This window comes from Corvus brachyrhynchos, unplaced genomic scaffold, assembly GCF_000691975.1.
Source record: "Corvus brachyrhynchos isolate BGI_N302 unplaced genomic scaffold, ASM69197v1 scaffold59, whole genome shotgun sequence".
Lineage (NCBI taxonomy): Eukaryota > Metazoa > Chordata > Aves > Passeriformes > Corvidae > Corvus > Corvus brachyrhynchos.
Window position 1 is genome coordinate 1,368,819 of NW_008246054.1, and position 11,278 is coordinate 1,380,096.

The 11,278-nt window shown below is 42.0% G+C and overlaps 1 protein-coding gene across 1 annotated transcript in view; it reads left to right on the forward strand.

Moving 5' to 3' along the window:
* The window catches only part of DENND1A (DENN domain containing 1A), a 165,065-nt gene that overhangs the window by 50,081 nt on the left and 103,706 nt on the right, over nt 1-11,278 (forward strand). The window contains exons 5-6 of the mRNA XM_017745390.1: nt 505-554; nt 3,375-3,494. Of these exons, the coding sequence (XP_017600879.1) occupies nt 505-554; nt 3,375-3,494 (170 nt within the window). The remainder of the gene's footprint in view (nt 1-504; nt 555-3,374; nt 3,495-11,278) is intronic.

The following is an 11,278-nucleotide window of genomic DNA, read 5'->3' on the forward strand; positions in this document are numbered from 1 at the left end:
TCCTGCTATGAGACCTATTGGCTTCATCTTTTGTTATTTATCTTGCTGATGTTAGGAAGTATTCTCTAATCCCCCAGACCTCTGTTCCTAGGTAACAGTCAAAAGCTGTGCCAGCAGAAGTGGTCCTGCCAGGCCAGGCCCATGTGGTTTGGTGTTATTCACTCCGATCCATATGGTCAGGGTAGGGATTGTCCCCAGAGAGGTGTTAACACTCAACAACCCAACCTCCTCCTCCTCTTTGGAGAATTGCTGGATGGCTCCTGCTGCCTGTCCATGTGTGAATCTTGATTAATTTTTCATTTTTAATGAAGTTTGATCATGTTTATTATTTCACATGATTGACTGCCTGGTACTCTTTCCATGTAATTGATAAAGCCCATATTTCTTCATCTGTCTCTTATTTCTTCAGGGCAAAGTTGTGAAATTGTGTGATGTGGTTAATATTAGATTTATTGGTCCCCATAGATGTATAAATTATCTCTTTTTTTTCTTCTCTCTCTACAGGAAGTTCTACAGACTCTGACCAAGTTTTGTTTCCCCTTCTATGTGGACAGGTATTGTTAGCTTTTCAAACTTTACAAGAAAATAAGCTTGTCAATAAAACCGCTGTAGAAAATAAAAGCCATACCATTCATAGTGTTCTGTCTGTGTGACTGGGACTTAAAGCACCTGAGTGCAAATTATAGTCTTAGAATCACTTTTTCCTGGGGTTTTTATGGGCACCATGAAACAAAAAGAAGTTTCAAAAGTTGGAGTTGTTCAGTGGCAGCACTGTGAGGGCGTTTTGTTTTACTTCTGTGCAGTGCTTGGATGGAAAATGCTTGGGTAGGAATTGTCAAATATACCTATTAATATCAAAGCTTTGTCTGCTTATACATTTTATTTCTTAATTGCCAAAATTTGGGTGGAACAATTAATTAAATGCTTTACATTGAAAGGCCTTTTGATGTTGCTGGAATGCTGATGCTTTACTTGACAGCTACTTAAGGTGACTTCTAATTTTGGGGGGGAAATCGTAAAGTGGAGGTGAGATCTGAGAATATTTAATTCATGTAATTTAGGGAACTCTGGAACTTTTTTAGTTTTGCTTTTACTGTGAGTTATTTTTGATGGTTTCATGAAAAGAACAAGAATTGAAGTTTTGGAAGGATACACCAGTGCTCATCTCATCTCTGAGCATCACTTAATGGGTCAGAATGACTTGTCTTCATCAGCTGAGACACTGAATGGTTTGGATTGAGGGAATCGGCCTTTACTGTGATTAAACTGCTGCAAGTCTTTTTCTCATTTTAGAACTTGGAATCACTTTTTTGCTGCTCATCCTTTTCATTTCCTAAGGGGTGGAAGCAGGCAAATACTCATACATTTTTCTCATGTATTTGTTTCTACTAGAAATGTTTATGCTTTCTGTGTGTAGATTTATTGTACCTAGGGGTTTTGTTTGTTTTGTTGTTTTTGGTTTTCCTCAGCAATATAACATTTTGAAAGATAGAACACTGAAAACCCATATGGGGTGCAAATGAGAACATAATGAAAAGTGATTCCCATTTCTGGATCCACTTGTTTGTCTGAGTATCACAGACTGTCACTGAAAGACTGCAAGCCAACCAGTTTGAACATAAAGGAGACATTGTCACCCAGAACATACTTAATAATTTCAAATGGAGAATGGACTTCCCATGCTGCAGGAGGCAGAGCACACCTCAAGTTAAGGCTGTGGCAGCTGAAGAAGATGCTTGTGCTCCTTCTCTTCTGGATGTAAAAACACGTGTTGGTGGCACTGAAGGTTCTGACTCAGTGGCAGTCACTCCATTCTTTTCACATTGATTCTGTTCATATGTATTGTGGCCAGTGGTCAAAACCCCAAGGACTGGTTTGCCATTCCTTCAGGCAATGGACCAGGAGTTTCCTGCTGTTGTGGTGGTGTTATGAGGCAGAGGCTCTTCTCCAGCTGCAGGAGTGCAGAGCTGCTCCTCCAACTCCCTGCCAGAACTGTGGTAGTCAGGTGTAGGTGCTGGGGGGGGATTTTATGGCAATCGCTCTTCCTCTCTCCCCTTTCCTCTGGCTCTAACTTCTGTCTGCCCCGTTAGAGATGAGATTTATGCTGCTTCCATCCTGTGAGGCTCTAACTAGACCTTCTGAACATTTGAAAACAGAGCCGTGAATCTGAAGGGCTGATACTAAAATCTTAGGAAGAACACTTTTTATGTTGGAAAGTTTATCCTTCCTGTGAAGAACTGGCACTGAAACTTGAGCAAGACCTGTCAGTGAGGTTTGGTTTCTCCAGGTCACATAAATGCAGGACTCTCTAGGTTTGCTCTGGAGGAACTCACCAGCTTGTCTGAGTTGTTTAATAAACAAGCTTCTCTCTGATGCTAATGAAACATGTTTTTTTCCCCTGTTCCATAATTTTAATTGTCAGCTCAAATGCTATTTCTCACACACGCTCAGCTCTCAACCTTGTTAAAATTAAGCGTATAATCCCCTTTTAAAACACCATGCTAAAATCACCATAGTAACATTACATCCAAGCTTTGCAGATAAAACACACCACCAGTGAGGGATTTTTGGGTATCCCCAGCAGCTCAGTGTGGTTTATGGAAGTGGTTCCTCTGCTGACATTTAGATTTCAGGAGAATGATAGTACTTACACTGGCTAATTCTCAGGCTACTGGAGTGCTTTAAATTTTGTTCATCTTCATCACTTCATGTTTTTCCTTCCCTGTTTGGAATCCACTGAAGGATTCTTTTTTCTAAGCTGGACAGTGACATCTTTCCCATCTGGATCCAACTTTTATTTCTGCAAGTCTGTTTTTCCTTTGTTTCCTCTAGCCACTGAGTGTGTACTCTCCCACAGAAATTGTTTTTTGCATGTGGCATCATAGAAGAGAATATTTTAAGGCCTGTGACTGCTAGTTAAATGGCCTTGAATTTACCAGGGTATTTGTTGCAGTTGGTAGGAGTGCCTTGTAAAGCTGCACGTCAATGCAAGTCAGATTTCTCAGTTCTCAGAAAACCTAAAAAAGCCCTAGAACATGACCTGAAATAAGTCTTAATTTCCTATAATTAGAAATATTTTGGGTTATATGAGAGAACATGGGGCTGGTTGCTAGTTGATAATCAGAACCATTTTCTTTTAAAGACAAACTCATTTTTAGTATCCTCCCACGCTTAAAAAATGGGAAAAAACCCCCACAAACCCCCCACTCCTCCCTCGTCAAGCATATGTAAGGTTCTGGAGGGTGCATACTTTTTAGTTAATTTCTCAAAAAAACTCTGCTGAAAGAGGAAATGTTATAGGTTCAATGACTTGCATGTGATACTTGACACAGAGTTAGCTCAGCAGTAATTTTTCTCTCTTGCTCTGTTTCCAGCCATGCCGTTAACCAAGTTGGGCAGAACTTCACGTTTGTGCTCACAGACATTGACAGCAAGCAGAGGTTTGGATTCTGTCGCTTATCTTCAGGGGCCAAGAGCTGCTTCTGTATCTTAAGGTAGGTCTGTGGTTTGGCTTCTGGCTGACTGCAGGAGCAGTGTTTGACTTTGCAGTTACACTGCAATTACCATTTCCAGCTGTTCAGAATTATTTCCCTATCTGGTCCTCAAAGTCACTGCTCTTCTGCACAAGTGGTGCAAAATCCCTTGCACTTGGAGTTCCTCTGTAGATAACTGTATTTGTTTGTAGTCAACGTTCTGGAGTTAACAACATGGTAAAAAAAGTCTATTTGCAGTAACTTGATATGACATAGCATGATGGCAGCTGTTATCTTTAGCTGTCACAACTGATCTTGTTAAGACATTTTGTGGACATTTGTATATGCAAGTTTTATTAACAAAGCATCTGTTGGTAACTGAGAAATGTCACTGATGCTCTCCACAGCCCCAAAGTTTGTATGTGTGAGCTTTCCTCTGTCCTGTTGAGGGTTTTGTGAAGTTTGGCATAATAAAGACTGTCAGTGGAAGCTGGAACTATGCATTTCACAGAAAATGGGCCAAGAGGCTCTATCAGAGTAGTTTTTGATAACCTCCCACAGCCATGTTGGAATACAGTCCAGAATTTTTTTTTATATTTGCTGCAAGAAATGATGCCAGTAAAATCAGTTTTGATGTCTACCAATGTTTCAGTTCCATTAAGAACTTCCATGGACTGAAGATTTTCATGTGGCATCTGGTCTGTCTTGTTTTGAACAAATTTAAGAATTGCCTGTCTTCTACTTTCTGCCTTCTGCGTGTTCATGAGGAATTGGAAGTTTAGGAGCAGTGGCCCAAGTAAAGCCAGCCCAGGTAAAGCCAGCCCAGAGGTAACTGGGGACAGCCAGGGAGGTGACAGCACAGTTGGGGCTGAAGCGTCACAAATGAGGACACTGCTCTGTGAGCAGCTGGAGACGTCTGTCAGGGCCATCCCTGGCTGGCTTTGCACTGGACACAACCAGGGTGAGAACAGGGGAACTTGTCTTTGTCCTCTGTGGGGGCACCTCAGAGAGGGACCCTGGGTGTGTCTAACTGAATGTGCCCCCTCTGAAGCATTCCAGGGGGACATTGCAAAGTACAAGGTCACCTCTCCTTGCAGGGGGCTGCACACAGCAATGCCATGGAATGGGAGCTTAATATTTGGAAAAATTGTTGTGAAATCTACCCAAATTCCTAATTAATTGAGTGAGAGGCAGAGTGACAAGTGTTTGCTCAGTGTCTTCTTTCATTCTGTCTTTTCTGTGGCAGACACTTCAGCTATTATTAGCTCTGGAAGTCCAGCAGCATGGACTGTATCCTGCAGGCAGGAAGGTGTTTCCCAGCTCTTCCCACAGGGCTGCTCCCCTGTACAGTCGGGTGCTGATTCCCTGAGTCTCATGTGGGCAGTGTCTGCTTACAGAAGGTAACTTTGCCTGATTAATGTCAAATTAAAGGAGAAACACAGTTTTAAAAAGAAAATCTGAATGAGGAATAGTCTGGGTCTCTTCTTGATCCCTCCTGGATAAGAGTTCTTTGCTGTCAGCTCCCTTATGTTGAGTGAGTGCCAAGAAGAAATGGAGGAGTTCTGTTGTAGTTAAATGCCTTCTGCTTCAACTCATAACCAAAAAAAAAACCAACCACAGTGGATGAATTGGGGCTCTTCACTTCCTTCCTGTTGCTTCTTTCTCCTGTGCACTGATGAGAAAAAGAAAGTTCATCATTAATGCAAGTTTATGCAAGTTTTAGAGGATAATAAAGAGTGTAAATCAGCAATACGTGAAATCACTTCCTCTGTTCCCAGGACTAGAGCTCCCATTATTGATGTGAATCTTCTCAGTGTCCTTTATGTACTAAAGGATGGTGCATGGTAAATGGATGGGGAAAAACATGCTGAAGAATGTGAGAACGATAAGTAAAACCAAATGGGGATGAAAAGAATGTTTAATTGTTTTTAAATTACAGATTGGATGGCAGCAAGCTTCAAATATTCCTTGCTATGCTCAGCAACAATATAAGAACTAAGTGATGGTGTTTATTACTAGAGATGATATTCACGTGCTTATCAGGGATTTTCTAGGTCTGGCCATGGTAAAATGGTTTGGAGGTAGAAAATCATCACATGTTTAGATTAGTTATTGAAGAAGAACAGCAGAAAAAGGAAATTGTTTTCTCTCAGAGAGTGCTTTAAAAAATTTCTGCATCATTCTGAAAGCAAAGTTGGAAGCTGACCCAGTACTCGAGGGCCAGAAGTCAGGGTCAGGGTCTGGACTCGAGCTTTGAAGTGGCTCAGAGGCTTTTCCCTGTGGATGCAGAGCACAGCAAGGCGCCTCTTGGAGTTCAGTAGCAGTGGGGTTACCCTATGGCCAGCAGAGAGGCAATTCCATTTGGCAGGGAACTGCTTTGGCTGTTTTAACCAATACTATTTAGAAATCTGCTTTTTAGATAGTTACCATAGTGTTTTTCCTGCTGTTGTAGCTCACACAGATTGATGAACTCTCTGGTAACTTTGAAACCTGCTTTTCCGGGTATTCTGTGGATGTCTTTAATGTAGAGCTACTCTATTCAATGTCGAACCTGCCTCTCTTCTTCGGGTTCCCCTTCCCTGCCCCGATTTTGTGGCTCGCGGTGAAGCTGCGGGGCCCGGCTGCGGTGACCCTGAGCGGCTGCGCTGCGGCGGCGGCGCCAGCAGAGGGCGCGCGGGGGCGCAGGTACGGCCCAGGTGAGGGAGAGACCCCGCGGGGGCTGGGGGTGAGCCCAGGTGAGGGACAGACCCCGCGGGGGCTGGGGGTGAGCCCAGGTGAGGGACAGACCCCACCGGGATTGGGGTGAGCCCAGGTGAGGGACAGACCTGGAGGTTCTTGTGGCACACACCCACATCTCCCAGGGAAATTGGAATTCCAGACTACCTTTTGCAATGCAATATGGTATTAAAACTTAAAGTGTGCTTTCTTTACAGTACAGTAAGAGCTGATGTCCAGTCATCAAATTCTGCGTTCTAATTTGGGAATTTCACACCCAAATATCTTTTCTTTCTAAGACTTTATTTAAGGATTTCAGGATTTCAGATACAATGGGATAAATCCTAATGGATATACATTAAGAGGCTGAATTTTTATTGTTTCACTCTAATTTGGCATCAGATTTCACATGGGCTTTTGAGGGAGAACAGTGTAGATAGTTCTGGATTTAGTGAAGAGCTCTGGTCTTTTATTTAAAAAGAAAACAGAAGCAAACCCAAGTTTCTGTAGTTTTGCTTTGGTTCACAAACTTCCTGGGCAGTTACTGGTTTGCAAAGGTCCCATGTGCAACTCTGGTTTCAGTTTTACTGAATTTGATGGTTTTGGTGGATATTCAGGTTTTGTACCCAAACTGAAATCATTCTTTTGTAGTGAAATGCAGAAACATTTGTGTGGAAATCCCTCTTGGCCAAAATAGCTGAGCTCTGCACCACTCTTTTTCTAAGATAAAAAGAAATGAATCCATAATAGTTTGTGACAGATGGCAGAAAATGTAACTAACTGAATGTGATTCTGTATGGAGTTATTTGAGGTTTTTGGTGTGATTTGTTGTGAGTTCCTCTCCTCCCCCCTTTCCTTCCCTTTGATTGCAGTCTTTGTCCATTTATTCTTAGGACAGAATAAGATTTCTGAGCAGGGGCCTCTCTTGTGGTGCAAAGTGAGAATTGTTTTTAATTGAGCAGAAACATGTGGAAGGATCAGGAATATCTCAAGGGATTACAGAAAAATTCCAAATTTGTACTACTTACAGCTTGTGTTTAGAGCGGGGTCTGCTGGGAATAAATGTTAGTTACTGTGACCTGTGACCTTAAAAACTGTTGACATGGATTTCAGCCAGAAACTGGCCACAGAACTCCTTTGTTAGGCTCATTCATAGCTCCTTGAAAACTCCAGTCAGTGAAAGTTGCCAGCTCAAATCTAAGGAAAGCAGAGCCCTTTTTTTCCTTTTTTTTTTTTCCCTTTTTTTTCTTTTTTTTCCTTTTTTTTTTTTTTCCCATGCTTTGGAAACAGTGGCCGCCCCTAAACCAGCAAGACTTCTTTAATAGGGCTGCAGGGCCGGGCCCTGATTGGAACTGACAGCTTCCTGGCCCAGGCATGCCAACTGGCAGGGCCCTGAGCCATGGGACAGACAGACAGTGCCCGGGGCTGCTCTGCCCTGCCCGGAGCCCTGGGCAGTGCCCACCCTGCCCCGCCGGGACCTGCTGGGGACAGTCCAGCCCCACAGCCCCACCAGGACCTGCTGGGGGAGAGGGCTCAGCCCCACAGCCTCTGGGGGAGGAGATCGAGTTGTTTGTGGTGGGGCTTGTTTTATAGTAATTGTCCTGTTGTGTTCTAGAATTTTCCCTTTTCATTGATTTGGCCAAAAGCCACAGAAAAATATTGACGCTGTGGGGAGAGAATGCATTTTGATTTTAGAATTTGGACATTATCGTAAAATGGGGCTGTATTGCATTTTGAAAAACCTCATTATCACACTATGAAAGGGTTAAATTTGCAAAACCTCTTTTATGTGCACTCATTTCTTTACAAGTTTTTCCACTTGTTGGATTCTGTGCGTCTTCAGCTGATTCTGTGGTGGGATTCAGTATTTGGCTGCACAAAGGCTCACCTGCCTTAAATCGTACTTTTCACCACCCCATCAGTGAGTTCATTTATTTACCATGACACTTTCTGCTGTGTCTCAACTGTGATGTGAGATCCCACAGGTTCAACATTCTTTGAACAATCTGCACTGTTAAAACACCCAAATATTAGAGTTTAGATTCAGGTGCTTTTAAAAGGCTTGATTTCCTATACGTGTACACAATGTAAGGCTGATCTGTCTGTTGGAATATCTCCTGTGGGATTTTTTTAAGGAATGGAATAGTGGGTGCAAAGGGGAGGAGTGAACCTGGTTTCTCCCAAGGACAAGGCGACACTGACCAGTACTGACTGCTGTTTTCCAGAAATGGAGAGGAAGAGGGCAAAAGAAACGGGAATCTGCTTCCCCCTTGTTTCCATCCTCTTCCACAGGAGCAATAGGATTCTTGCCCTTTTCTTAGTCTTTATCATCATCTTTGAATCCTTGTGCTGGTGTTTGTAGCCTCAGACTGGACTTCTACTGAAGTATTTCCTGAGCAGCTGAAATAATGGGGATTTCACTGGATTTCACCCACTTCTCCAGAGGTGACTTGGCTGCCTTTGTGCATGTACCAGGAACACTTTGTTCACGTTAGTGAGCCAGGTTGGAGTCATTCAGCTCAACAAAAGCTTGGACGTATAGAAATTCTTTAATAACCTGTGAAAATTATTAAATACTTAAATTGGAAAGTTGGATATATTTTGTTGTTGTTCTAGAATGTTCTGTAGCTGTTGTTTGAGAAGGAGGATTTACGGGTGAATAAGGAAGGATGTCCCATCCTTACTGGGTCTGGATGAAAGTTTGGAACAGGAAAAAGCACAGATTTGTGATGCATTCTTTGAACTGGTGTTAATAGGAATGTTCCTCTGTGCAGTGTACAGACCCTGACATTAACAACAAGGATTTTACTGTATTTAGTAGCAATCTGATACGTGGGAAGGCTGAGCCTTTGCATTCTTCTTGTTAACTAAAGATTCTTACCTGATTTACAGTGGCTTCATGCTTTGTGTTTTTCCTTTGCATACATGAAGTAAATGAATAGGAGCACTGTTTGGGGCTTGGTGAGAAGGTAGTTACACTGCTCTTTTTGGAATGAATTGGAAGATGGGGAAGGGACCCAGCACAGAGAACAAGGAGGAGCCGGGACTGCTGGGTTCCGTTAGTGACAGAAGCCATGAGTGCCCCTGGAGTACTTTTGTTCTGGCAGGCTGAGGTTTTGGGTGCTTTTTCTTGGTAAGGCTTCACTTAATTCAGTGCAGTCTGTGTGAAATCAATAATTTTATTCATTTATATAATTTAAATTTATAATTACTATTTAAAAGAAGTTTACATATAATACACCTTTTTGAAAAGAAAGAAAGAGAACTGATAATGAAACTGGGCTGTCCTACAACAGAGGAAGAATTTCTTTTGCTAGTTTAAAGTTGTAATTACAAGTCAAAGCTGCAAGCAGTGACTGTATATAACCCCTTGGGCAGACACAGCCTCAAAAAAAACCCCAAACAAAAAAACCCCTCCATCTCTTTCTCTCCATTTAAATCCCTTTACCTTGGTTTCTTTCCTTCCACTTCTTGCTGTTGGATTTCTGTGTAGACACAAAAAATGTTGCTGGTTAATTATGTAGGAAAAAAGTCCTGTCTTTATTTTCTGAGGATTTACTATAGTTGTATGTTGAATAAAATGGTAATAAGTGAAATCAATGTTTTGCTTCCATACGTATCTATATGATACTTTGAAGCCTTGCAGAAGATGTTTGGTAATGGTTGGAAATGCTTGGAACATTTTTTGGACAGTCTGTTTGGTCCTTGAGGTGTATCGACCCTGGAATCCCTGTTCTACTTAAAATGCTTGGGAGATGAAAGCAAATGGCAAACTGCTTCTGTTAGACATGGCAAAGGCCACAAAATACATGTATAAATCATGGGCAATTGGATCTCTGATTCAATGCTACAACAGAATTGTACCTAATAAAAATGTTGCTGTTGAGACTCTGATGCCTTCATAGATTTTTTTTCATTATTATTTTGTTAGCAGTGGCTTCAGCACTTGCGCTGACTGTCAGTGAGAGCCGGAGAGCAGAGATTCCTCAGTTCCTTTGCATGGGCCTTACAGAGAAAAGAGGAGAGGGCAGGCAGGACTCGGAGCTGCAGCCTGACCTTCTTTCACAGGAACTGGAGTTTGTTACAAGCTGTAACTGTAGCAAACCAGGGCGGCTCTCTGTGCTGGGTGACAGGAAATTGAGCTGAAGTGGCTCGGAAAATGTGCGAACGCCCCGAGTGCGTGTGCAGGGCCAGAGGGGCTCCGGGTGCTGCAGGCATTCTGCCTTAACTTGACATGTTTATAAAACAGTTTACATCTCAAAAGTTTAGGCTTTTTACCCCTGCTGATTTGCTTAAACAGACACTGGCTCTTATTTTCAGTTGCTTGTCAGAATATATATGGAAAAGTGATGAACCTAGTGAAGAGGGAGCTTGACATCAATTAAAATTAGCTATCTGCTTTGTGTTTCTTCTTCCTGATACACTGTCTCCAGTATAGCTCTCCCAAATTTCCTGTGGTTTTTCCATTATTGTACTTACAAGTTTTGCAAGATAGAGATGAGCTATTTCAAACTACTGTTCCAGGAAAAGAAGAATAGAATTTTGTATTACATCTGCTCATTTATTGTCTTCCATTTTCCTCTCTGCCATTAAGCATTTTGTAGACTCTAGAAGTTTCTTTCAGAAAGTCTGTAAGGCCTAGTGTCTTCTCTTGCTCAAGTATCTTTAAGTAAGATAATAGTAATTTAAATAAGCTAACAATGCCTTATGGCTGGAGTAGGGGATGTGAAGTCTTTGCTGCAGAAGCTTTACTCTGTGTGATCAGCTGGTGATGATGTTTGAATCAGAAGCTCCCCTGTTTCTATCTTTTTTTTCTCTTACTGTCCACTAGAGACAGAAGTTATTTATGTCCATCTAGCGAGTTTGAAGTTTTATCTGCAGGCATGGCTGGCTGCACTCAGATGCTGAGTGCATAAGAGGTTACTTGGGTGGTATTAGGAAGATGTTTTTTCCTGCAGAACTTCCTAGGTAAGCTGGACCTGCTCATTGGTAAGTGCAGCCATGAGCTGTACAAAAAGAAATGGTACGTCCTGGGAATTATTGATATTAGAAATAAATACTAAAATTCATATTTTCAATATTTAAACTTC